At 50.5% G+C, this 27,577-nt stretch overlaps 1 protein-coding gene across 1 annotated transcript in view; it reads right to left on the reverse strand.

Annotated features, from left to right (window-relative positions):
* Nucleotides 1–11,979: 11,979 nt before the first annotated feature.
* MUC4 (mucin 4, cell surface associated) overlaps nt 11,980–27,577 on the reverse strand; it is a 61,668-nt gene continuing 46,070 nt past the window's right edge. The window contains exons 17-25 of the mRNA XM_050776129.1: nt 26,109–26,246; nt 24,134–24,315; nt 21,117–21,276; nt 19,634–19,813; nt 18,259–18,332; nt 16,709–16,773; nt 16,397–16,620; nt 14,074–14,236; nt 11,980–12,591 (exon numbers count right to left, since the gene is read on the reverse strand). Of these exons, the coding sequence (XP_050632086.1) occupies nt 12,387–12,591; nt 14,074–14,236; nt 16,397–16,620; nt 16,709–16,773; nt 18,259–18,332; nt 19,634–19,813; nt 21,117–21,276; nt 24,134–24,315; nt 26,109–26,246 (1,391 nt within the window). The 3' untranslated portion in view covers nt 11,980–12,386. The remainder of the gene's footprint in view (nt 12,592–14,073; nt 14,237–16,396; nt 16,621–16,708; nt 16,774–18,258; nt 18,333–19,633; nt 19,814–21,116; nt 21,277–24,133; nt 24,316–26,108; nt 26,247–27,577) is intronic.

Consider the following 27,577-nt stretch of genomic DNA (forward strand, 5'->3'; position numbering starts at 1 on the left):
TGATCTCTTCCTCTGGACCTGCCCCACCTGCATCTTCCCCATCTCAGTTAATGTCAATTGCATCCTTCAGTTGCTCAAGCCGAAATCCTCGGCACTGTTCTTTATTCCTCTCTCTCACATGTTGCACCAGGAAATTCTGCTGGCTCTACTGCCATCAAACTGTGCCCAGAATCTGGCCCCTCCTCAGCATCTCCAGTGCTACCACCAAGATGGTCCACGATGCCGTCATCTCTCACCTGCACTACTACGGGTCTTCCTGTTTCCAGCTCTGCCCCCACCCCAGTCTAGTCCCAATATGTCAGCCAGGGCTGTCTTTTTACAACATAAGGCAGACCACACCACTTCCTTGCTCCAATCCTCCCATTTCACTTAGAAGGAAAGCAGAGTTCTGACAACAGCTACAAAGCCATACAGAACCTGCACCCCTCCCCTGCCTCCTTAATTTGCACCACAGCCACACTGACGTCTTTCTTGTCCCTTGAATGCACTGGGCCTGCTCTTGCCTTGGGACCTTTCTGTGCATTGCTCAGTCTGCTCCACCTCTGCATATCCACTTGGCTAACCCTCTACCTCCACCTTCACGTCCCTTCTCAGCAAGGTCTGCCATGACCATGCTGCTTAAAAATTCAGTCTCCCCTTCTGTACTTTGATGTACTTTACAGTGCTGATCACAGTTGAACATCATACGTATTTTATTTGTTTTCTTTATTATCTGTGTCCCCCAACTAGAATGAAAGGTTTTGCCCTTTACGGTTTCCCTAGTGCCAAGAACAGTACCTGGCACATGCCGGGGGCTCAGTAAACATTCGTTAGATGAATGAAGGAAACAAGGAGACAATGTTGACATTGCTGTGAGCAAGGGGAGTGTGAGCGTTTGACGGATCCCTTCCATTTCTGGAGTGGGGCAGAATGAGTTTCATAAAGTAGCTTGAACAAAAATAATTCGCTCATCTTGGCAAATATATTGAGCACCTGCCTCAGAAGATAGACTGAGCTACGTGCCGTGGAGGATTCAAACCTGTCTCTTCTCCCAGGGATCGAAGTTAGACATGTACAGAAATAATAAATTGAAAGAACTTATTTATACCGCATATAGCAACAACAGGATGCACTTAAATTTAGAGAACTCTTACAGAGCAAGAAAAAAAAAAAAAAAAAAAAAAGGCGAACACACCAGTAGAAAAATGGATAAAGGGCAACAGGTAGTTCACAAAAGAGGAAATACAAATGTCCTCTCCTCCCACCACCACTCCCGCAATGAAAAAGAACGTGTGATTTCACTAACAAAAACAGGTCCATTAATACAGTGAGAAATTGCTTGTTGCATGTCTGTACTGATCCGTACTGGGTGCTGGGCAAATGGGCGTTCTCAAACACTCCTAGGAGGAAAGAAATTGGTACAGCCTTTCTGGAGGACAATTTAACTGATTTATTTAAAGCCTGAAAAATGTACACACTTTAACTCAGCAGTTTCGTGACTGATTTATCTTAAGGAAGTAATTAAGAATCCGTGCCTAATTTTTATAACAACTAATAGATGAAAAAGACAAAATGAAACACAAATAACCTAAAATCTCCCTATGTAACAGTTTGCTTACACACTATAGTGTTATTTTTTGCAAGCTACAGAAGCGTTGTTGAAACATGTATTAAGATGGAAAAAAGTTCATGAAATATTATTTTATCTTCTCTTATTTTCTAAAAGTGGAACTAAAAAAATTTTTTTTAACTCCAAGCTACCTTTTATACCATCTCAGAGCCTTCCTCTCCCAAATCAAAGCTACTCCTGTTCCTACCTCCGGGATGAAATCCCCACCTTGGTATGCAAGGGTCTTCATGATACGGCCTCAGCCAACTACCTTAGCTCCAGGTCGCGGCCCCATCTTCCATATCCTGTGCTCCTTGCACAGGGAGCAGCTCGCTAACCCCAGGCACACCTGCTTCCATCTGGAGTGTCTGCACATCATGATTCTTCCCCTGGTCCCTTTGCCTGGAAAACTCCTATTCATTCCTCAAAGCCCAGTTCAGGTGGCACCTCTCCATGACTTTGTCAGATTCCCTACAGAGGTGCTGATTTTCTGGTCTCTTTACTTGTGTTTCTGTTATAACACTTAACATGCTGTACAATAATGTGCTTATTTTATTTACAAGTTTGTTACATTGTAGGTGCTCTAGGACAAGCAGTCAGTAGTATTCACCTCTGTCATCACAGAAGCTAGCATGGAGCCCTCCACCTGAGGGCACTGATGTGTTTGCAGAGTGACTGGGACAATGGTGGGCCACATAAGCAGATGGCCCTGAAACTTTCAGTGGGCTCTGAAAGTTAAGAAAATGGCATTCGGTATTGAAGTCACACAAAATGTAAATTTAATGATATAATTGTTCTGAAGCTGCACTATAATTAGGCATGAATGGAGAGCAGTTGACAAAAATGACAACAGCACCACTGTTATATAAACCCAATTCTTAAATAGTTGTTCTTCTCTTGCTTTGTACTTCCTCAAATTGGTGATACCTAATACAGGGGCTCATGTAATATTAATTACTACATATGAGGACACATGTACACACATATATGTACATGACATATATGTACATATAATGTTGATTATTGTTATTTTTGGAAGTAAAAAAATGTAAAATTTGACTAGTTTAAAAAATCTGTAAAATATGGGATACACGAATCAGAGGCTGGGTGCGGTGGCTCACGCCTGTAATCCCGGCACTTTGAGAGGCCAAGGCGGGCAGATCACTTGAGGCCAGAAGTTTGAGACCAACTTAGGCAACATGGTGAAATCCTATCTCTACTAAAAATACACAAATTAGCTGGGTGTGGTGGCATGTGGCTGTAATCCCAACTACTCAGGAAGCTGAGGCAGGAGAATCACTTGAACCCGGGAAGTGGAGGTTGCCGTGAGCAGAGATTGCATCACTGCACTCCAGCCTGGCGACAGAGCGAGCCCCTGTCTCAAAACAACAACAACAAAACAAATTAGAAGCATTTGGGAACTAAAATGTATCATTATGATTGCATGTGGTGGTGGGAGGAACAATAAAGAGGAAGAAAGAGAATGTGTGTGTGTGTGTAAATGTGTGTGTATGTGCGTGTGTGTGTGCGCACACGTCTATTACTGGAGATGACCAAAGTTAGCAGGAGTAATGTTACCAAACCAACAGGAGCCAGAAGTGCCTGGAGAAAACTCTCCAGCTATTTAAGATTCTAAAAGTGTGTGTATATGAGGTAAAAATGTCACATGTTTTATAAAGACAAATTTAAGCGTGGACCTAAACAAGATGGCCTGTCTAAAGTCACCTGTGACTTGGCGTGAGCTCTGAGACGGCACAGAAGTGATGAAGATAGCAATGATGAAGACAATGTGAGGTGGAACTTCTCTGACCAGAGACCTCATCTGAAGCTTCTGCCATAGCCAGTCCTGCCTTCATCCCTTGTGAGGGGAATTGGCCACCAAATTATGCAAAGCATTTGAATGGAAACAAATTCCATGGGTGTGCCCCACACTTTAATGAGTGGACAGCATGTCACTTTCTGGTGCCAATAAATGCGTAAAGGTGTGTATCATGCTAGTTACCTGTTACTCATTATCCTAGTCATTAAGCCACTTACTTCAGGCCTGCGGGGAGTTTCTGGAAGGCTCCTTTGAAGCAGGGAAGAATGGGCAAGGGAGTCTGTGTCTTTAGCCAAGCTTTGCCCCAGAGAGCTCCCTTTGCCACTCCCGAGCCCACTGAAGGTGTCCCGGCTGCCTGCCACCAGCAGGGGACGGGGGTCTGCGCCCTTATTTCTTCCAAGCAAACTCACACCTGGCACCCCGGGGAAGGGTCAGTCAGTTCTTTTATTCCAGGGGCCAAAGCGACAGAATTCAGACCACTTGGAGCCAGGGAATGAGCTGACGAAAATGGATGGTTGTGTTCTTGTCCTTCTAACTGTCCCACTCATGAAGGGGCAGCTAGAGAAGGGTGTCCCCAGGTGCCCTCTCCTTTCTTGGGACGCCTCTTCCTCCCATGCAGTCAGGGCCTCAGTGGCTTTGACTGGGCTCACCAAGAAAACACAGGACTTCCAGTTAAATGAGAACCTCAGATAAACGATGAACACTTAAAAATATACAAGAATGTTCCAAATTAGCTGGGTGTGGTGGCAGCGCCTGTAGTCCCAGCTACTCGGGAGGCTGAGGCAGGAGAATGGCATGAACCTGGGAGGCGGAGCTTGCAGTGAGCTGAGATTGTGCCACTGCACTCCAGCCTGGGCGACAGAGTGAGACTCTGTCTCAAAAAAAAAAAAAAAAAAAAAAAAAGAAATGTTCCAAATAGTTCATGGGATGTCTTTACACTAAAACAATTATTTGTGGTTAATCTGAAATTTAAGCTGAGCTTCCTACATTTTCATTTGCTAAATCGGACAGCCCTACTTTTATTATTTTTGTTTGTATTTTATTTGAGACCGAGTCTCGCTCTGTCTCCCAGGCTGGAGCGCAGTGGTGCCAACTGGGCTCATTGCAACCATCACCTCCTGGGTTCAAGGGAGTCTCCTGTCTCAGCCTCCCGAGTAGCTGGGATTACAGGTGTGTGCCACCAAGCCCAGCTAATTTTTTATATTTTTGGTAGAGACAGGGTTTCACCATGTTGGTCAGGCTGGTCTTGAACTCCTGACCTCTGGTGATCCGCCTGCCTCGGCCTCCCAAAGTGCTGGGATTATAGGCGTAAGCCACCGCACCTGGCCCAGACAGCCCTACTTTTAATGCATCGCCTCCCACCAGGGTCCCCGCCTCCTCTCTTCCCTCCAATCTGCGGGTCTCCTTCAGCGTATCAAGCTCTCAACCTCCCCCCACGCATCAGGCCTCTCCTCTGCCTCGGGAGGAGCTGTCCATCACACACAGACACTGTCTTCCCGCTCCCTCCATTGCTCAGCGTCGGAAGTGGACGCGGGAGGACGGACCTTGGGTTTGGGGCAGCTCTGCTCCCCACTCACCACTTTGCTTTTGCTCTTTCCGGTTTCCCAATCTCCACAGTTGATGACACGCGGCCCCCACAGCGCTCCCACGTCTTCCATGGCGGGTGAATCCTTCACAATCTCCACAGTTGATGACACGTGGCACCCACAGCGCTCCCATGTCTTCCATGGCGGGTGAATCCTTTCGCAATCTCCACAATTGATGACACGCAGTCCCCACAGCGCTCCCATGTCTTCCATGGCGGGTGAATCCTTTCCCAATCTCCACAATTGATGACACGCAGTCCCCACAGCGCTCCCATGCCTTCCATGGCGGGTGAATCCTTTCCCAATCTCCACAGTTGATGACACCGGAGCCCACAGCGCTCCCACGTCTTCCATGGCGGGTGAATCCTTCACAATCTCCACAGTTAATGACACCGGCGCCCACAGCGCTCCCATGTCTTCTATGGCGGGTGAATCCTTCACAATCTCCACAGTTGATGACACTCGCTCCCCACAGCGCTCCCACGTCTTCCATGGCGGGTGACTCCTTTCCCAATCTCCACAGTTAATGACACGCAGCGCCCACAGCGCTCCCACGTCTTCCATGGCGGGTGAATCCTTCACAATCTCCACAGTTGATGACACTCGCTCCCCACAGCGCTCCCACGTCTTCCATGGCGGGTGAAACCTTCACAATCTCCACAGTTAATGACACCGGCGCCCACAGCGCTCCCATGCCTTCCATGGCGGGTGAATCCTTCACAATCTCCACAGTTGATGACACTCGCTCCCCACAGCACTCCCATGTCTTCCATGGCGGGTGAATCCTTCACAATCTCCACAGTTGATGACACTCGCTCCCCACAGCGCTCCCATGCCTTCCATGGCGGGTGAATCCTTCACAATCTCCACAGTTAATGACACGCAGCGCCCACAGCACTCCCATGTCTTCCATGGCGGGTGAATCCTTCACAATCTCCACAGTTAATGACACGCGGCCCCCACAGCGCTCCCATGTCTTCTATGGCGGGTGAATCCTTTCACAATCTCCACAGTTGATGACACGCAGCGCCCACAGCGCTCCCACATCTTCCATGGCGGGTGAATCCTTCACAATCTCCACAGTTGATGACACGCGGCCCCCACAGCGCTCCCACGTCTTCCATGGCGGGTGAATCCTTTGCCAATAGTCCCTGGTGGGTTTCGGGTGAGTCGTAGCTTTTGGGCCTTCTGCTGGCTCCGACTCTGAGTCACATGACGAAGTCCTCACGGAATTGGGATTCTGGCGGCCAGGTGAGGGCTGTCTCATCAGTTCCTTCGTGCCTGCTGGCCTCCCCCTTCCTCACAACTGACGGACGGTTGACTCCCTAGCCACCCCCTCAGTACAATGTGTGCTTAATTCTTTTAAAAATTTAAATATATTAATTTTAAAATCATCTTTTAAATAATAAAATTTACCTTTTAAAGCAGTTTTAGGTTCACAGCAAAATTTTCCTGAGTGGAAAATACAGAAAGTTCCCATATACTCCCTGCCACACACACATATCCATACGCCCAGCTTCCCCCACCATCAACACCCTGCACGGGGGGCACATGTGTGACAGTCCATGCGTCCACGTCAGCATATCCTCATCAAAGTCCAGAGTTTACAGTTCATTTTTGGCGTTGGACATTCATTCTCTATTCAACAATGTATCGGCTGGTCGGGCGCGGTGGTTCATGCCTGTAATCCCAGCAGTTTGGGAGGCCGAGGCAGGTGGATCTCTTGGGGTCAGGAGTTCAAGACCAGCCTGGCCAACATGGCGAAACCCCATCTCTACTAAAAATACAAAAATTAGCTGGGTGTGATGACGCACACCTGTAGTCTCAGCTACTTGGAAGACTGAGGAGCTAGTTAGAAAGCTGAGGCAGGAGAATCGCTTGAGCCTGGGAGGCAGAGGTTGCAGTGAGTCGAGATCATACCACTGCACTCCATCCTGGGCGATAGAGCGAGACTGCATCTCAAAAAATAAAATAAAATAAATGTTTCTGCCATTGTAGCATCATACAGAAAAATAAGTAGTTTCAGTGCCCTAAAAATCCTCTGTGCTTCACTTATTCATCCCTAACGCCTGGCAACCACTGATCTTTTTACTGTCTCCATAATTTTACCTTTTCCAGAATACCATATAATTGCAATCATGAGGTAAGTAGCCTTTTCAGATTGTCTTCTTTCACATAGTATATGCATTTAATTCTGTATGTATTATATACATAATTCTGTATGTATTTTCATAGCTGTATAGTTCATTTCATTTTAGCACTGAATAATATTCCATCGTCTGAATGTACCATAGATTATTTACCCATTCACCTGCTGAAGGGCATCTTGATTGCTTCCAAGTTTTGGCAATTATGAATAAAGCTGCTATAAATTATGAATAAAGCTGCTATAAATCTCCATGTGCAGGTTTTCGTGTGGACAAAAACATTTTCCATCCCTTTGGGTAAATACCAAGGAGTGTGATTGCTGGACTGCATAGTAAGAGTATGGTTTGGTTTGGTAAGAAACTGCCAAATTGCGGGCACCTGTAGTTCCAGCTACTCGGGAGACTGAGGCAGGAGAATCGCGTGAACCCAGGAGGCAGAGCTTGCAGTGAGCTGAGATCACGCCACTGCACTCCAGCCTGGGTGACAGGGTGAAACTCCGTCTCAAGAAAAATAAAAAAATAAACTACCGAATTGTCTTCCAAAGTGGTTGTACCATGTTGCCTTCCCACCAGTAATGAAGGAGGGTTCTTGTTGCTCCACATCCTGAACAGCATTTGAAGTTTTCAGTGCTGTGGATTTTGGTCATTCTTTTTTTCTTTTTCTTTTTCTTTTGAGACAGGGTCTCACTGTGTTGCTCAGGCTGGTTTACAGGCTGGATCATGCCTCACTGCAGCCTCAACCTCCTGGGCTCAAGCAATCCTCCCACCTCAGCCTCCAGAGTAGCTGGGACCACAGTCACCTGCTACCGTGCTCATATAATTTTTTAATATTTTGTAGAGATGGGATCTTGCTTTGTTGCCCAGACTGGTCTCAAACTCCTGGGCTCAAGTCATCTTCCTGCTTCAGTCTCCCAAAGTGCTGGGAGTACAGGTGTGAGCCACAATGCCTGGCAATTGTGGTCATTCTAACAGGTGTGTATTTGTTGTGCGATGTTTGCAGTTCCCTAAGGACATGATGTTGAACGTCTTTTTAGATGCTTATGTGCCATGTGAATACCTTCTTTGGTGATATGTATGTTCAGTTTTTTTACCCATTTAAAAAATTGGGTTGTTCATTTTCTTATTGTTGACTTGTAAGAGTTATTTGTATATTTAATTAATTAAATATTATTATTTTTTGAGACAGAATCTCACTCTTTTGCCTAGGCTGACGTGCAGTGGTGCAATCTCAGTTCACTGCAATCTCCGCCTCCCGGGTTCAAGCGATTCTCCTGCCTCGGCCTTCCGAGTAGCTGGGATTACAGGCATGCACCACCACACCCAGCTAATTTTTGTATTTTTAATAGAGACAGGGTTTCCCCATGTTGGCCAGGCTGTTCTCAAATGCCTGACCTCAAGTGATCCGCCTACCTCAGCCTCCCAAAGTGCTGGGATTTCAGGTGTGAGCCAGTGCACCTGGCTCTTTGTGTATTTTTAGATAACAGTCTTTAATCAGATGGGACTTTTGCAAATATTTTCATTCTCTTGCCATTGTCTTTCACAGAGAGGAAGTTTTTAATGTTAATGAAGTTCAGCTCATCAATTATTTCCTTCATGGATCATGCCCTTGGTATTGTATCTAAAAAGTCATCACCATCCCCAAGGTCATTTAGATTTTCTCCTATGTTATCTTCTTGGGTCTTTCAGTTTTTCATTTTCATTTTAGTGAGGTTTATGATTCATTCTGAGTTTTTATGAAAGGTATAAGGTCTGTGTCTATATATAAATATATTTATATTTTTTTGCATGTGAATGTCCAGTTGTCCCAGTATCGTTTGTTGTAAACACTATCTCTGCTCCATTGCATAGCCTCTGCTCCTTTGTCAAAGATCAGTTGACACATTTATACAGGTCGATTAGAAATATTACTTTTAATATTCTGGGCTCTCTATTCTGTCCCATTGATCTATTTGTCTATTCTTTTGCCAGTATCATGCGGTTTTCATGACTATAGCTTTAGAGTAAGCCTTGAAGTCAGGTGATATCAGTCCTCCAACTGTTCGCCCAGGCTGGAGTGCAGTGGTGCGTTCTCAGCTCACTGCAACCTCCGCCTCTCGGGTTCAAACGATTCTCCTGCCTCAGCCTCCCGAGTAGCTGGGACTACAGGCGCTGACCACCACGCCTGGCTAATCTTTGTATTTTTAATAGAAACAGGGTTTCACCATATTGGCCAGGCTGGTCTCGAACTCCTAACCTTGTGATCCGCCCGCCTCAGCCTCCCAAAGTGCTGGGATTATAGGCATGAGCCACCGGGCCCAGCTCAGTTTTTGTAGATATCCTTTATCAAGTTGAGGAAGTTCCTATTTCTAATTTACTGAGAGGTTTTTTCTTTTTTTTAAATAATGAGCAGGGTTGGATTTTGTCAAATGCCTTTCCTACATCCACTGATATGATCATGTGATTTTTCATCTCTAGCCTGTTGACGTAACGGATTGCATTAGCTGATTTTTGAATATTTTTCTTCTCTAGCTTGTTGATGTAACAGATTACATTAGCTGATTTTTGAATATTGAACCAGTCTTGCATACCTGGGATAAATCCCTATTGGTGATGGCCTATAATTCTTTTTACGTATTGTTGAACTCAATTTGCTAATATTTGGTTGGTAATTTTTGCATCTATGTGAGAAATATTGGTCTATAGTCAGTCGTCTTGTAATGGTTTTGTCTGGTTTTGGTATTAGGGTGACACTGACAAATGACTTAGGAAGTATTCCTGCTGCTTCTGTCTTCTAGAAAAGATTGCAGAAAATAGGTATTATTTTCCCTTAAATATTTGGTAAAATTCACCAGCGAAGTCATCTATGCTGTGTGCTTACTTCTTGATAAATGAATGTTGTGACTATGGTTTCGTATGGAGACTTCATTACATTCCACTTTGGGGCATATGAGGGTAAAGCTACAGCTTTGTACATAGGAGAGTGGCATCACCCATTGGGAGAAGTCATTCTCCATATAACGTAGACAGTTTGGAGTCTGCTCAGATCAAAGACTGTGATGGTTAATATTGAGTGTCAACCTGATTGGACTGAAGGACACAAAGTATTGTTCCTGGGTGTATCTCTGTGAGGGTCTTGGCAACGGAGACTAATATTTGAATCAGTGGACTGGGAGAGGCAGACCCACTCTCAATCTGGGTAGACACAATCTAATCAGCTGCCAGTGTAGCTAGAAATAAAGCAGGCAGAGGAACATGGAGGGATTACACTGGCTGAGTCTTCCAGCCTTCATCTTTCCCCCGTGCTAGATGCTTCCTGCCCTCGAACATCGGACTTCAAGTTCTTCAGCTTTTGGACTCTTGGACTTACACTGGTGGTTTGCCAGGGGCTCTCGGGCCTTCGGCCACAGACTTGAGGCTGCACTGTCGGCTTCCGTACTTTTGAGATCTTGGGATTCAGACTAGCTTCCCTGCTTCTCAGCTTGCAGACGGCCTATTGTGGACCTCACCTTGTGATTGTGTGAGTCGATACTCCTTCATAAACTCCCCTTTATATATACATCTATCCTATTAGTCCTGTCCCTCTAGGGAACCCTGACTAACACAAAGATCATATGTATTTATATATATATACACATACATATTTGAGACAGAGTCTTGCTCTGTCACCCAGGCTGGAGTGCAGTGGCGTGATCTCAGCTCACTGCAACCTCTGCCTCCTGGGTTCAAGAGATTCTCCTGCCTCAGCCTCCTGAGTAGCTGGGATTACAGGCACGTGCCACCATGCCCAGCTAATTTTTGTATTTTTAGTAGAGACAGCATTTCACCATGTCGGCCAAGCTGGTCTCAAACTCTTGGCCTCAAGTGATCCGCCCGCCTCAGCCTCCCAAAGTGTTGGGATTACAGGCGTAAGCCACTGTGCCCAACCAAAGATATTCCTTTGGGAGCTTCCTTCAACAGCACTTACCCACCCGCAAGAGTGAGCTTGAACACCTGCTTTGCACCATGTGACTTCCTTTCTGACCCCATGACTGCATTTTATTGGACCAGGCATAAACAACTGATGTAAATTGGACCAGTCAGATTCTCTCTTCAGGGATTTGGGATTTAGAACTAAGAGGCAGCTACCTAGTTTCTGCATAAAGTTGGAATTGAGATTTTCTAGACACAGGAATTGGGGACCAATGGTGTTGGAGTTGTTACACCAGATAGGTGTAAAAGTCCTGCCTGCTGAGAGGATTATGTGGAAGCTGATCAGGTTGCCGGGGACAAGTGGAGGCAGGGTAGGGCTGAAGGGCTGTGGGATGGAGAACCTCAGAAGACTCCATCTGGGGTCCAGGAAAGGACAGAGAAGGTATTAGGGATCGGGTCCTCCAGATCTAAGGGTGGGGTGGTGGCATGTTTCTTGAGTTGGTTCCTGGAAAGGGAGCTGAAATGGTTTAATCCCTCTTCCATGAAACACAGGCGGTGGGGACAGCCACCAGACAGGAAAACACACTGTACATTGATCCTTTTATGACTTTTTGAAATTGATGGACAGGCAGGTGGGGAGGGGTCCTGGGAGAGAGTCTGGGTCACTCCATCTTGGGGTATCTCTTTCGCCCTCCTCCTTAGAGGGGAAGCTTTGGCCTGTGCTGGGGTGGGGGAAGAAGAAGATGATGTGGAGCCTGAAGCAAGGTTAGGGTGGAGCAACTGAGGATTTCCAGCATGGGTGACCGGGCTGATTAGGACTGGATCCAGCTGCCCCACTGCTCCACCGCCTGCCCAACACTTAACCTCCACACACTGTGCCCTCGGATGGTTGGGAGAAGCCTGTGCCCAGCCCTTCGGCCACCAGAAGAAAATCAGGAATAGAATCTCTGGTTTTGAAGACACAAAAAGTTAGACAGCTTTATTAAATAGACTTTAATTCGAAGTAAACCAGAGAGTTTTGTGTGCAGAAATATTTTGCTTAACTTAGGGCCATCACTGCATTATGAACTCTGGTGTGTGTGTGTGTGTATGTGCGCGCACGCGTGCACAGGCCAGTGTCCTTCTGTGCGGGTGTCTGCGTGAGGACCCCTCCACGCTTGTCATTATGGCCTCCCCCTGTGCACCTGAGCCTATGGATAAGGCATAGTCTTGTCTTGAGTCCCAGTATTCACTCCCCTTGTAGAATCCTGACAGCCTTCAGTCACCTTCCCTTTTCCAGTCTCCCAAAAGCAATGGCGCCTTAAGTGTGCGGTGAGGATGGGGTGGGTCTTGAGGTAGCCTAGACCACAGCTGTCCCTTCAAGGCGAGGCCTCAGCTGAGTGCAGGGGATAGGAGAAGCTAGTCCTGGAGCAATTCCAGAAGCGCAGGACCACGAACACCCCGACCCCCAGCAGCAAGAGGCCGCCCAGGGACCCAAAGAAGATCCCGAAGAACACGTCGAGTTTCATGCTCAGGTGCTCACAGTGCTCTCCCCAGGCCGTGTAGATGGAGAAGGACACACAGCTGGGAACCGAGAGAGAGACAGCGTGTCAGAGGCGGGAGCTCAGCCTCCCAGCCCCGCCTCTTCCGCTGGGGAAGATGTTCTCTAGGAGAGGCTGGGCTTGCCCCACTCTCCGGAGAGAAAGGCTGAGTCAGCCCTGAGGTCGTTCTGAAGTGAGGCCACTGGGCCAAGAGGCAGCTGTGGGCTTTAAAACATGGGCCTGGGCCGGGCCTGGTGGCTCACGCCTGGAATCCCAGCACTCTGAAAGGCTGAGGCGGGCGGATCACTTGAGATCAGGAGTTCAAGACCAGACTGGCCAACACGGTAAAACCCCATCCTACTAAAAATACAAAAATTAGCCAGGCGTGGTGGCGCGCACCTGTAGTCCCAGCTACTCGGGAGGCTGAGGCAGAATCGCTTGAACCCGGGAGGCGGAGCTTGCAGTGAGCCGAGATTGCAACACTGCACTCCAGCCTGGGGGACAGAGAGACCCCGTCTCAAAAACAAAAACAAAAACGTGGAGTGAATTCAGCTGCGCGTGCAGTCAGCTGTGCCTGGGCAGCAGGGATGCCGACTGGCCACAAGTGGGCATGCGCAGTCACAGCCCCGCCCCGGCCCCGCCCCGCCCGGAGAGCTGGGCCCCGCCCCCGCTCCGCCCACCCCCTTCTTCGGCGGATCTGGAACTGCAGCTGGCGGAGGGCGCGGAGACCAGGCCTGCGTGCGCCGCGGCTTCCTGCGCTGTTCACCAGCGGAACCCCGGGACTGCTGGTGAGGGCAGGGGCAAAGGCGCCTCCCGTGACTGAGGGGCAGGGCTGGCCCTAGACACAGGACTGCAGGTTCCTTCCCCACAAGGAGACAGCAGGGAAGCAGCAGCCAGATCAGGTGGGAGGGTTTGACTTTGGGCCTCACGCCTGTAATCTCAGCACTTTGGGAGGCTGAGGTGGGCGGATCACCTGAGGTCAGGAGTTTGAGACCAGCCTGGCCAACATGGCGAAACCTTGTTTCTACTAAAAATACAAAAATCAGCTGGGTGTGGTGGTGCGCCCCTGTAGTCACAGCTACTCGGGAGGCTGAGGCAGGAGAATGGCGTGAACCCGGGAGGTGGAGGTTGCAGTGAGTCGAGATCACGCCACTGCACTCCAGCCTGGGCGACGGAATGACACTCCATCTCAAAAAATAAAAAATGTTTGGCTTTGGAAACCATACCCTGCTGCTTAACCTACTGGCTCCCCGGGCAAGTTCCTGGTCATCTTTAAGCTGCAGTTTTCTCATCTTCGAAATGGTTTCAATACCCCCTGTGGCTCCTTTGGGTTTCAGAGTTTGTAATATATTCTCCACACAGAGCAGGCACTCACAACTCTCCCTTCCCACTGTCCCCTCTTCCCAGGTCTCCGATCTTTCTCGTTACGAAGGGAGCCATCCTAATTTCTGGACCCCTTGCGGTGTCTTGCCCAGCTTGGGTTCCCCAGCACTGTCATCCACCTCCTGGCCGCAGCCCTATGCACCTGCAGCGGGGCCCACTGGGCAGGTGCTGGCACTGGCCTCCATGGTCACAGTAGCCTCTACTGCACGGGGACACGCAGGTGAAGCCGCTCTGGGGGCTATAGACCAGGTCATAGCCCTTGTAGCCATTGCATTTGAAGTAAGCCTTCAGCGTGCTCACGTTCACTGTCGGGAAGGACATAGATTAACACAGAAAGCAACTGATGAACACTAAATCAATACCTTTTCAACCACGAATTCTTTTTCAGGTGTTTCTCCTGAGAAGTAATTAGAGAGATGCACAGATACATATGCCCCTGCATATTCAGATCAGCGTGGTGGATAATAGTAACAACGTTTCAGAAGTGGGGTCGGGTTAAATAAACTGCACATCCTTACCAAGGGATGACAGTTCCTATGGAAAAAGTTTCCTATGGAAAAAGTTTTCTATGGAAAATGCTTTCCTAAAGAGCGTATGCTTTGAAGGTGGCCAGACCTGGGTTGAAACTGAAACTCTACTAGTAACTAGATGTGTAATTCAGGGAACATTCCTTAACTCTTTCAGTGTCAGTTTCCTTATCTTTAAAAGGAAATGATCATAATAGCACTTATGCTGCTGTGAGATTTAAATGAGGTAATATGTCCACAGTACTCAGTACACTGCCTGACACACAGTAAGCACTCAAAAAATGGAAATGATTATTCTAATGTATTTTAAAATATGACACTATATTCAAACCTACCATTATAATATGTCAAATGGGAATATGGATACAATATATGAGACAATCTGTTCACAAATGTTTAACGAGGAGGTTATCAAACATTAGGAATGATTTGATCCTTCAATAAAAAATCGATGTGTGAAGTTCTTAGGCATAAATGAAAGTTCAGAAGGATATGTACAAAATATTGTTGTCTCTCTGGGGATTGGGATTACAGGGTTTTTTCCCTCTTTTCTTTTTGTTAAGTTTGTGTTTCCTAAAGTTTCTGCAATAAACATAGGATACTTGTATAATAAAAATTATAGGTTTTCCTTAATTGCATAGTCAGGGTTTTCCTCCCTGGGCCTCCTACCCCAACTCCCCAACATACAGTAGTTCTGAGGGATTTCACCCACTGCTCCAGGAGAGAGCAGGCTTAGCCTGCATTCTAGGAGAAGCTCTTGCTTGGTCCCAGACCCAAGTAAAACAGCACTTTCTGTTGTGTTTGGGGTGGCCACTGCCCTATTCTCTGCCCTATACAGAAAATAGGATGTGTTATTCGTTTGTTACTCTGACAAGCTTGCCAACTTATACCTGTTCCAGGAGAACCAGGGGCTGTCAGCACTGAAAGGGGGCTCAGAAATCTCATCTCATTTTCAGATGGGGGTGCTGAGGCCTGGCCTGGGGAAGGTGCTCGGGGGTGCTGAGGCCTGGCCTGGCCTGGCGAAGGTGCTCAGGGGTGCTGAGGCCTGGCCTGGCCTGGGGAAGGTGCTTGGGGGTGTTGAGGCCTGGCCTGGCTTGGGGAAGGTGCTTGGGGGTGTTGAGGCCTGGCCTGGAGAAGGTGCTGGGGGGTGTTGAGGCCTGGCCTGGCTTGGGGAAGGTGCTTGGGGGTGTTGAGGCCTCGCCTGGGGAAGGTGCTGAGGAGCGTTGAGGCCTGGCCTGGGGAAGGTGCTGGGGGGTGTTGAGGCCTGGCCTGGCCTGGGGAAGGTGCTTAGGGGTGTTGAGGCCTGGCCTGGGGAAGGTGCTGGGGGGTGTTGAGGCCTGGCCTGGCCTGGGGAAGGTGCTTGGGGGTGTTGAGGCCTCGCCTGGGGAAGGTGCTGAGGGGTGTTGAGGCCTGGCCTGGGGAAGGTGCTGGGGGGTGTTGAGGCCTGGCCTGGCCTGGAGAAGGTGCTGGGGGGTGTTGAGGCCTGGCCTGGCCTGGGGAAGGTGGTTGCACAGGGTCACATCATTTCAGGGAAGAGTTGCCTCTGTCCCTGGCCAGTCTCCAGTCTCCAGCTTAATAGCCTGCAGCTGGAGGACAGACATGATGGGGGTGTCCTTGTGTATGTTTAAGTGCAATGGCATCTTAAGAAAACTATTAGCAATGTTATGAAAATAAATTGCTGCTGTTTTATTAGCGGCCACAGTCAGCAAGGCCCTGGCTGAGTACTTGCTCTGTGAAGCTGCATACATGGGACTGCCTTAGCAGTGCTGGCTGCTCCTGCTCTTGAATCTAAAAGGAAGCTGGATAAAATGTTCACGTTTTCTCTCAAAACCAAGCAAACAGAAAAACTCAACTAACTTGTTTGTGTGGGCGGAAGCACCTCCGTTTACCCGCCCCCTGCAGTGACCCCCACATTGTCCCTGGAATGGATGGACTCACGGGCTGTCACATCCCACACGTCTTCCCTGGAGATGGGCTGGAAGACCACGTGGTTCCTGGACTCCTCCCTCCTCCGTGGAACCTGGTAGAAGAACGCCTCCACTACCGCAGCCAGCAGCTGGTTGTTCAGGAAGTCGATGACGGGGCCCCAAGGGCGGTACTGGAACTCCGAGATGACCATCCAGTGTTGAATGGGGCTTCCCGAGGCAGGTGCTGGGGAATCGCTGTGTGGGAGGGTGACGGTGAGGGAGGCCAGGGAGCGGGGGATGAGGAAGAGGACCTGGGGGCTCAGGGGGACACAGTCCCACTTACATTCGGTTCACTTGGCTGTTGCGGAGAAAGGCCCGCATGTCCAGGGTCCCCAGTATGTATGCCACCTAGGACAGGATGGGGGATGGGCGGGTGGGGGTGAGGCCCCATCCAGAGGGGAGATCCCCTCCCACCTTGATGGGTGTATTCATCCCTGTTTCCTCCTGGAACGGGAGCCCCAGGACCCCAGCACATTCCTCACCGTCTCTGCATCCTCGCACTCTAACCTAGCCCAGTGACTGTCGCGGGTCCTTGCTTAATAACGTTTGTTGTGAGTGAAGGGTTTTCCATTCTGTCCCCCTCCTCAGCCTCGCCTCTGATGCATGACTCATGACCCCTCCACAGTATACTGAACATGGGTTAAGTAGACCTAGGAGGTGGTCAGGGGCTGTGGGTGTCAAGGTGACTTAGGTGGAGTCTAAACTCAAAGAGTGCATAGTCTGGTGCAGGTGACAAATGTCAACAGATTTTACCACGTGGAGTGGGGAGTGGGGAGTGGGAAGTAGGGAGTGTGGAGTGGGGAGCAGGGAGTGGGGAGTGTGGAGTGGGGAGCAGGGAGTGGGGAGTGGGGAGCGTGGAGTGGGGAGTATGGAGTGGGGAGTGGGAAGTAGGGAGTGGGGAGTATGGGGATTGTGAAGTGGGGAGTGGGGAGTGGGGAGTGGGAAGTAGGGAGTGGGAAGTAGGGAGTGGGGAGTGTGGAGTGGGAAGTAGGGAGTGGGGAGTGTGGAGTGGGGAGTGGGAAGTAGGGAGTGGGGAGTGTGGAGTGGGGAGTGGGAAGTAGGGAGTGGGGAGTGTGGAGTCGGGAGTGGAAAGTAGGGAGTGGGGAATGTGGAGTATGGAGTGTGGAGTGGGGAGTGGAAAGTAGGGAGTGGGAATGGGAAGTGGGGAGTGTGGAGTGGGAAGTGGGGAGTGGGGAGTGTGGAGTGCTATGTGTGCAGTAGTAATAATAGCAATTACAATGTTTGAATACTTGCGTGTCGGGCACCGTACTAAATGCTTGACGCACATCATTTAAACGGTGAGACAGCCTGTTGACTCAGGTGCTATGCTTGTCCCTGTGTTTACAGATGACCTGTTACATAATGTGTGTAATTAACATACCTGCTCTAGTGAGGGGCAGCGCAGAGGTTTTGATTCTGGGTGTGCAGGATGCTAGAGCCTCAAACACTCGGCAGTTGTGCAACTTTGCCTGTGATTGGGGTATGGCATGGAAGCCAAGAGCAGGGAGCACCCAGTTCCCTCTGGGAAGTCAGGGAAGACTCCCTGGAGGTGAAACGTCCTTTGGTTTCTTCCAGGTCATACCCGAGATGCTTAGAGGTCTCGGCTGGGGTGACTTGGCACCCTGGCCTCTGCTTGTGGTGAGCTGAGGTTTCTGTCCCCGGCCTTCCTCACTTCCTAATGCCCTGCACCTCCCATGGGGCAACAGGCTCCGGCCTTCTCTGGCAATTGAATCCAGATGGATGACAAGATGAAGGCCGCACAGGGATGGTTCCGCCCTCGCCTGAACCCGCCAAGCGTCCCCTCCCACCCGGAGCGCGGCCTGCAGCACTGACCGAGGCGTTGACCTCTGCCATGGAGGCATTTTCCTCTTCACTGAGCAAGAGCTGGATGACTCTTAAGGGAGGTTCTGGAGATGGGAGAAGCAAATGTATCATCACCCCACGGTTTACCCAGACTTACCCAAGAAGTCCGTCGGGCCAGCCCAGGGCAACGGCTCCATTCCACAGTGACAGGTCACTGAAGACACCGGAGAAGTGGCCCTCACCCTAGCGCTCACTCCACTATGCCCCCGGCCTCCGGCCGCTCATCTCACTGAGCCAGCTGTGAAGTCTCTGCCTCCGTCCTTCCTCCACAGGCCACACAGCCCCGTGGTCCTTGCTGTGACAGCTGCCCTCGCCAGCTCCTACAGCCCGCACCTTACACCATCCCAGAGAAATCCGGAGCTGTCCTGTGACCCCAGAGCTTCCCCATCCCATTATCATATCCCATTCCCCAAAGGTGGGAGGAGTGTGGAGGTGAGAGGGCGGGGCCCGGGTGGGGCGCAGGGGTAAGAGGGCGGAGCCTGGGTGGGGTGCGGGGGTAAGAAGGCGGAGCCTGGATGGGGTGTGAGGGTGAGAGGGCGGGGCCTGGGTGGAGCGTGGGGGTGAGAGGGCGGGGCCTGGGTGGAGCGTGGGGGTGAGAGGGTGGGGCCTGGGTGGAGTGCCGGGGTGAGAGGGCAGGGCCTGGGTGGAGTGTGGGGGTGAGAGGGCGGGGCCTGGGTGGAGTGCCAGGGTTAGAAGGCGGGGCCTGGGTGGAGCGTGGCGGTTGAGAGGGTGGGGCCTGGGTGGAGCGTGGGGGTGAGAGGGCGGGGCCTGGGTGGAGTGCCAGGGTTAGAAGGCGGGGCCTGGGTGGAGCATGGCGGTTGAGAGGGTGGGGCCTGGGTGGAGCGTGCGGGTGAGAGGGTGGGGCCTGGGTGGAGCGTGGGGGTGAGAGGGCGGGGCCTGGGTAGAGTGTGGAGGTGAGAGGGCGGGGCCTGGGTAGAGCGTGGAGGTGAGAGGGTGGAGCCTGGGTGGAGCGTGGGGGTGAGAGGGCGGGGCCTGGGTGGAGCGTGGAGGTGAGAGGGCGGAGCCTGGGTGGAGCGTGGAGGTGAGAGGGTGGGGCCTGGGGGGAGCGTGCGGGTGAGAGGGCGGGGCCTGGGTGGAGCGTGGGGGTGAGAGGGTGGGGTCTGGGTGGAGCATGGGGGTGAGAGGGTGGGGCCTGGGTGGAGCGTGGGGGTGAGAGGGCGGGGCCTGGGTGGAGCGTGGGGGTGAGAGGGTGGGGTCTGGGTGGAGCGTGGGGGTGAGAGGGTGGGGCCTGGGTGGAGCGTGGGGGTGAGAGGGCGGGGCCTGGGTAGAGTGTGGAGGTGAGAGGGCAGGGCCTGGGTGGAGCGTCGGGGTGAGAGGGCGGTACCTAGGTGGACAGTTGGACTGAAGTTGTTCCCAGCCAGGAAGCAGAGGCTATCGGTGAAGGCCGGGGGGCAGGTGCACGTGGGCTGGCAGCCCAGAGTCTGGGAGATGTAGCAGCGGCCTTGATTGTAGCAGTAATTCACAGGGCAGGACTGGTTCAGACACAGGAGAGAGCTCCCCAGAGCTGCAGAGTGAGCAGGGAGGTCAGCAGCAGCGCACTGGGGCAGCGGAGGGAGAGTCCAGCCCGTGGAAACCCGCTCTGGGACAGGCCTGCTTTCTTTCCCCCAGTGTTCTGCTGTGGGCCACTCAGAACCCCAAACCATCCTTCCCCCCTTTTCCAGGCGTTTCTCTGCAAGGCAACCCCTTTCCTCGACCAGGCAGGTATTCTTCCACTTCTAGAGAGGGACTGGAGTGTTTCTCAGGCCTTCTGCTTCAGAAAGGACCCTGAAGGCTGGCAGAGGAGGGGCCCCCAGCCGGCTTTCCTCACGCCCTCGCCTCTCACTTCCGTCTCCTCTTCTGCGTTTATAAAATCTGTGGTTCTACCCACTCTGGCCTCGGCTCTGAAGGCACAGTGACCTCTAGATTTTATTTGGGTGCCTAAGGGGGCTTGGTAAAGGCCTTGCTGTGATCTCCCTCATCAGACTCTGATGGCTCAGAGCGGGAGGAACAGGTGGCTGGGAGGACTCAAAGGGAAAATCAGGCACCTTTGCTGCCGGATCCCCACGCCAGCCCCTCCAAACGTCCTGACTTGTGAGATGCAGAGATCCTGGGCCTCGTGTCTCTGAAGACCCCCAGGGAGCCCGAGGAGCCAGCTTGCCCGGTTCCCTGGCCGCTGCTGAAGTCTCCTCCCCTGGGCAGACCATCTTCAGTCTTTTGCCCAGGGTTTCCCCCATCAATGCCTCAGGGATGCTTAGCCCCGTCCCCTCCCCTATGCCTGTACAACCTCTTCTCCTTCAGCACCACACCATCCACCCCCTTTCCAGGCCTACCTAGATTTCCCGTACCTGCCTAGATTTCCCGTACCTGCCTAGATTTCCTGTACCTGCCTAGATTTCCCGTACCTGCCTAGATTTCCCATACCTGCCTAGATTTCCCGTACCTGCCTAGATTTCCTGTACCTGCCTAGATTTCCCGTACCTGCCTAGATTTCCCATACCTGCCTAGATTTCCCGTACCTGCCTAGATTTCCCATACCTGCCTAGATTTCCCGTACCTGCCTAGATTTCCCGTACCTGCCTAGATTTCCCATACCTGCCTAGATTTCCCGTACCTGCCTAGATTTCCTGTACCTGCCTAGATTTCCCGTACCTGCCTAGATTTCCCATACCTGCCTAGATTTCCCGTACCTGCCTAGATTACCTACCTAGATTGCGCATTCTAAAGGCTTGCCGGAGAAGGGAGAGAAATGGTTTGCCTTTGGCTGTCCACACCCTTGAGCTGTGAGCTGCTCCCAGAAGTCCCTCCTCCAGGCCCTGTTCCCGGCTCACCAGCACAGTGCCGTCCATCCCCAGTCAGGTGTGGAGGGCAGGCCTCGCAGCCCTTCCCAGGAATGCAGCGGACACTCGGGAAGCACGGCTCCTCACAGGCGTCCTTGGAGCGCTCGCAGTAGCGGCCGAAGGTGCCCCCGTCACACTTGCAGCCGGCCATCTGGAGGAAGGTTGCTGATCACGGGCGGCCATGAGACCAAACTGGTAAGGGCTTCTGGCTGTCTCTGACTGACCCCTTTGGCCTGGGAACCCGTGGACCCTGCCTGAGTCATGTCTCAGCTCCACCAGCACCTGGTGAGTATCTTCTTGACCAGGCCCTGGGGCTGCAAGGCCCTAAAGCCACACGGTAGTCCTGCCCATTTGGCCTCCCTGGTTCATTATTTACTCCGACTCCTTGCCTGGCCCTGCACCAGGATCTCAGCCTCTTCCCTCTCACACTCTAGCTCTTTGCCTGAAATCCTTTCTAGAGTAAGACGGGGGATGCGTGAATGATTGAAGCATTAATGAATGAATGAATGTATCCATGTATCTATGTATGTATCCATGTGTGTATATATGTATCACGTGTGTATATATCCATGCACGTATGTATCCACGTATGTATCAACGTATGTATCATGTATGTATGTATCCATGTGTGTATGTATCCATGCATGTATGTATCGTATGCATGTATCAATGTATGTATGTATCATGTATGTATGCATGTATCCATGTATGTATGTATCCATGTATGTATCAATGTATGTATATATCCATGTATGTGTATCATGTATGTATGTATCAATGTATGTATCATGTATGTGTGTATGTACTATTGCTTGAAAACTGGATTCCTTATTTATTTATTTATTTTGAGACAGGGTCGCACTCTGTCACCCAGGCTGGAGTGCAGTGTCTTGATCTCGGCTCACTGCAAACTCCACCTCCCAGGTTCAAGCCATCCTCCCACCTCAGCCTCCTGAGGAGCTGGGACTATAGGCATGTACTACCATGCCCACTAATTTTTGTATTTTTCTTTTTCTTTTTTTTATGAGACAGTCTCGTTCTGTTTTCCAGGCTGCAGTGTAATGTCTTGATCTCGGCTCACTGCAATGTCCCCCTCCTGAGTTAAAGCAATTCTTGTGCCTCAGCCTCCCAAATAGCTGGGATTACAGGCATATGCCACCATGCCCAGCTAATTTTTTGATTTTTATTAGAGACAGCGTCTTCACATATTGCCCAGGCTGGTCTCGAAGTCCTGAGCTCAAGCAATCCACCTGCCTCAGGCTCCTATGTGGCCTGCAAACTGGATTTCATATAAGCTGACATTTTGACCTCCCTTGCTGACTCCCAAACCAAGAAGACGGAACCTCCCTGCTAAGTACTGAGAAAACACAGCAACCAGAACAACAGCCCAGCAAAGGCTGTGGCTCCAATATCTCCCCATGCTCCCTGCACTCCCCTTTCTAACTCCCTTACTGAAGCAACTCGGGGCAGTTCCAGAATAGTAGATTTTTTAATCTGTCTTTTTCCCATTGTGTATTTTATCCTTTTCTACCCCCCACCTCACCAACCATCACTACCTCTATCCCTTTCAAGTCCCCATTCTCTGCTCATGCTTCAGAAGGATGTGTATGTGTATGTGTCTGTGTGTGTGTGCATGTGTGCATGTGTGTGTGCGTGTGTGTGTGTGTGTGTAAAGGGTGAAGGAGGTGGTTTTGTGTTGCCAGATAAACACTTTCTGGCTCTTCCTTTACAACCAAAAATAAAAATTAAAAAGCACATAGGACAAGAGTTGTGGAATTAGGCCAAATATCTTGGCTAGAAACATGGAGAAGTAATTTCTCCAAACTGGAAAAGATGTTTCTTTTAGCCAGAGGGAGAGAGTAAAAGAGAAAGCAAAGGGGCTTGGAGGTGTCAAGATAGAGCGACCAGCAGCTCTCTTCCCAGCACCGTGATGATGACATCCTAGGGAGAAATGGCTGTGGGGTGCTTCTAGGCAGACAGGACCATAAGTGGCCTCGTAAAAGGTGTCCTATGTCTGAGCAAGGCACAGAAGCAGCAGAGCCTCTCCCTGGGTCTGAAGGGGAAGTGGGGCAGAGCTGGGATGGAAACCTGTGTGGACTCATGCCCAGGGACCCCATGACCACCTTCCACCCCACACCGCAGGGCCCTCTGCTGAGCTTTGCCACAGAGCTGTGGAACTGGAAACCATTGGGCACTGTGAGAAAGACTGAGGTGGAGGCTTCCTGCCAACCTGGCAGAGGGGAGGTGGGAGAGAAAAGTCCGGTTGAACTATAAGCAATCAAGTTTCTTTCTCTTTCTTTCTTTTCTTTTCTTTCTCTCTTCCTTTTTCTTTCTCTTTCTTTCCTTTCCTTCCCCTTTCTTTCCTTCCTTCCTTCTTTCTTCTTCTCCAATAAAGTTTCTTTCTTTCTTTCTCTTTCTTTTCCTTCCTTCCTTCCTTTCTCTTTCTTTCTTTTCTTTCTTTCTTTCTTTCTCTTTTTTCTTTCTTTCTTTTCTTTCTGTCTGTCTCTCCTTTCCTTTCTTTCCTTCCTTCTTTCTTTCCTTTCTTTTCATTCTTTCTTTTTGAGATGGAGTCTCACTCTGTTGCCCAGGCTGGAGTGCAGTGGCGCAATCTTGGCTCACTGTAACCTCCGCCTCCCGCGTTCAAGCGATTCTCCTGCCTCAGCCTCCCAAGTAGCTGGGACAACAGGCGCCCGCCACCACACCTGGCTGATTTTTGTATTTTTAGTAGAGATGGGGTTCCACCATGTTGGTCAGGCTGGTCTCGATCTCCTGACCTTGTGATCCGCCTGCCTCAGCCTCCAAAAGTGCTGGGATTAAAGGCGTGAGCCACTGCACCCGGCCAGAAAGTTCTCTTTCTTCCCATGTGAGTTTATGGCCTGAGACTGGAATCTGCTCCACCCACCTCCCAACACCAACACACCCAGCAGAGGCAGAATCACAGCATCCGTTCCACTCCCGTTTCCTCTCCCCTCGGCACAGAAACTCCTCACCTGCCTCCCAACACTCACCTCCAGGGAGGAGTTGCCCACCCTGCTGGTCTGGTTGTACAAACACTGGCTCTCTGCATTGCAATGGCAGACCACAGTCCTGGGCTGGAGTGCAGATGCCAAGCCAATCTTGGCACTTCTTGCTAGAATCTCCAGAGTGAATGGCTCCAACGACTTGGGTGTCCATAGCAACGTCCCATTCTCTGCCCCGGGGAAGATGAGAACGTTGAGAGCCGGGAGACTCCTCAGCTCTGTGGTCTGATGCATCCTCATCCAACACCCTGATTGCTGATGCGGGGCTTCTCCCACCCATCTCAGGCCACCTCCCCACTCCCCAGACAAATCTCATTGGTGATTTCCTTTGAGCAAGGCTGGTATCGGGTGATCCTGGTCATGCTCCCAGCTGGAAGGAGGTGGCACCAGTCCAACATACTGATTGTAACGGGGGACACCACAGAGGGAAAAGCAGTTTCCCACTGAAGAAACCCCAAAGGGCAGCCCTCGCTGGGCTTGCACCAGGATGGCACATCCTGGGGGATGGAGGATCAAGGCCAGGATCCTCCAGGCACCTCCCCAGGCTATGCTGCCAGCCAAACCAGCTTCATTCTCACAGCAGCCCCATCCTTTGCCCTGATTTCTCACCCACCCCCCACTTCCTGGACCTTTCCCAGACACCCCCTTCAGACACCACACTGTAGTGAAACACTGCTACACATCTTCTGATCCAACTTACACTTTTCAAGAAAATAGGAAAGCCTAGAACAGCAGATTGAAAGGAAGTGACAGAGAACAGACGAACGCAATTTCCAGACCATCGTCCTCCAGGGATGGAGCCCGTGGAGAATAAAATCTCCCAACGCCGTTGTCTTGCACCTGGAAGGACGCACGTGGGGCACAATTGTCTCACACTTGGGAGGACGCATGTGAGGCAAAAGGGATGTGGGCAAAGCAGTCCCTTCTGGCACACGGAGAGAAAGAACGTCAGGCAGAGAGGCAAAGAAATGCAGATATGCCCCCTGGGGCTTTGGTTTAGCCAAGAACAGTCACCCACAGAATTAGTGCTGGCAACAGGCAGCGGCATCCCTTGTGCTGGGACCCTTTGGCCCTGATCGTGGATGCAGGGCTCAGGGTCTCTAACACCTTTATGGAGAGGAAACGATGGTACGTTACTGGGTCCTAGCCCAGGAAATCAGACAAGGAGAGACACAGCTAGGTAAACACGGTTACCAGACATAAAAAGAGCAAGAAAGGTACCAAATGAAAGTATTTTTTATATTTCTTTAAGTCTTGTCCTACATTAGATCCTTCCTTTAATAGATATAAAAATGTTGTAAATTGGTCATTTTAAATGTTGCACTTGATTATTCTAATACTTTGGTGAATGCATAATGATTAAAGATGACTGCGTATGATCAGATTGAGATTAAATGATCTTTGAGTCAGTTTTTTTTTTTTTTTTTTTTTGAGATGGAGTCTCGCTCTATTGCCCAGGCTGGAGTGCAGTGACGCGATCTCAGTTCACTGCAACATCTGCCTCCTAGGTTCAAGCGATTCTTCTGCCTCAGTCTCCCGAAGAGCTGGGATTACAGGCACCCGCCACCATGCCTGGCTATTTTTTTGTTTTTTTAGTAGAGATGGGGTTTCACCGTGTTGGCCAGGCTGGTCTTAAACTCCTGACCTCAGATGATCCACCCGCGTCGGCCCCCCAAAGTGCTGGGATGACAGGCCTGAGCCATCGCGCCCAGCCTTGAATCAGTTCTATGTGCCCAGATTCACTCTACCTATCTGACCAAATCACCATAAGCCTGTCACTACTACTTACTGGGGGGCACCTATTTGAGTTATACGTATCGTTCCTCAGAAATGCCGGTCCTGGATATTCAAATGAAAGACTGACGGCAAGTTTTGCTGGGTATAGCGATGCAAAATTTCCCAAAGTTTGACTCTGACCTCATTCCTACCCACCTCCCCACTCTCCCCAGCCAAACATTCTTACCAAAGAGCTTAAAGTCAGTCCAGTTGTCTCTGAGCGTGAAGGTGGCATCCTCAGCATTGCTGGTGTACTGAATCAGCGTGGTCTGCCCCTTGTAGGCTTCAACCACATGACCACCATTGATGGAGGGCGGGTACTGATCTGAAACACAAAGAGGGGATGGGGGTTCCGAGGGAGGGCAGTCTCCTGCTTTATCAGCCTCCTCTCTTTCTCAAATCTAATATGTGTGAGGCATTCCCAGGACTGTGCCCCACCTCTGGAAGAAGGAATTATTCTGTGTACCCGCTCTCGACTGACGCACAGCAGGCTGGGACTGTACTGCCCACCTAGCCAAATCTTTAGCCTCTCTCTCTCCCCCAGCCTCCTCAAAAAGAGCTCCTTTCGGATTCTTTCCTGAACATGATGCTATGCTGGGTATGACAAAAAGCGAATTCGAGAGCAGATTTGTTTAGACCATTACAGAGTTGTACCTTCGGCAAAGGGCTGAAAACCTGAAGGGTGCCGGGCGTGGTGTCTCATGCCTGTAATCCCAGCACTTTGGGAGGCCGAGGCCGGCAGATCACCTGAGGTCGGGAGTTCAAGACCAGCCTGACCAACATGGTGAAACCCCGTCTCTACTAAAAATGCAAAATTAGTCAGGCGTAGTGACAGGCACCTGTAATCCCAGCTACTCAGGAGGCTGAAGCAGGAGAATCGCTTGAACCCGGGAGGCAGAGGTTGCCGTGAGCCGAGATCACGCCATTGCACTCCAGCCTGGGCAACAAGAGTGAAACTCCATCTTAAAAAAAAAGAAAAGAAAAGAAAGAAAGAACGAAAAAAACCTGGAGAGTCACATCGAAACGCACATCACATTTGTCCAGAAATAGAGAGGGAGTGAAACCTTTTCATGGAGCTGTTTCTCGGAGCCCTGCCATTTCCATTTCATAGTTGGTTCACACATCCATTCAATCTGTCATTTAACAAATATTTATTGAGCTAAGTGGCTGGCATTGCTCTGGGTAGTGAGGATACAGTCATGAATGAATAATAAAAAAGATACCTGTGAAAATTATAAAATGTTGAGTAATTATAAATGCTAAGGAGAAAAAAAGCAGGGAAGGCAAACAGGAAGTGTGGGTGAATGTGCCATTTTAGACAGGGCGGCCAAGAGAGCCCTCGCTGAGGAGGGGAACTGGAATAAAGACATAAAGGAGGTGAGGGGCAAGCGTGTGGCTGTCCAGGGAAGGAAAGGCATTCAGGCAAGAGAACAGCATGTGTGAAGCCTGGGAGCTGAGCGCACATGCCTGTTGTGTTTGAGGAACACAGAGGAGCCTGCGGGGCTGGAGTGGAGGGAGGTGGGAAGGCGTCCAGCAGTAGGATGGAGTGCAGGGAGCTGGGAAGGGGTCCAGCACTAGGATGGAGTGCAGGGAGCTGGGAAGGGGTCCAGCACTAGGAGAAGAGCTCTGAGAAATGGCGGGGGGCAGACTGAGCGA

Source organism: Macaca thibetana, chromosome 2, assembly GCF_024542745.1.
Source record: "Macaca thibetana thibetana isolate TM-01 chromosome 2, ASM2454274v1, whole genome shotgun sequence".
NCBI lineage: Eukaryota > Metazoa > Chordata > Mammalia > Primates > Cercopithecidae > Macaca > Macaca thibetana.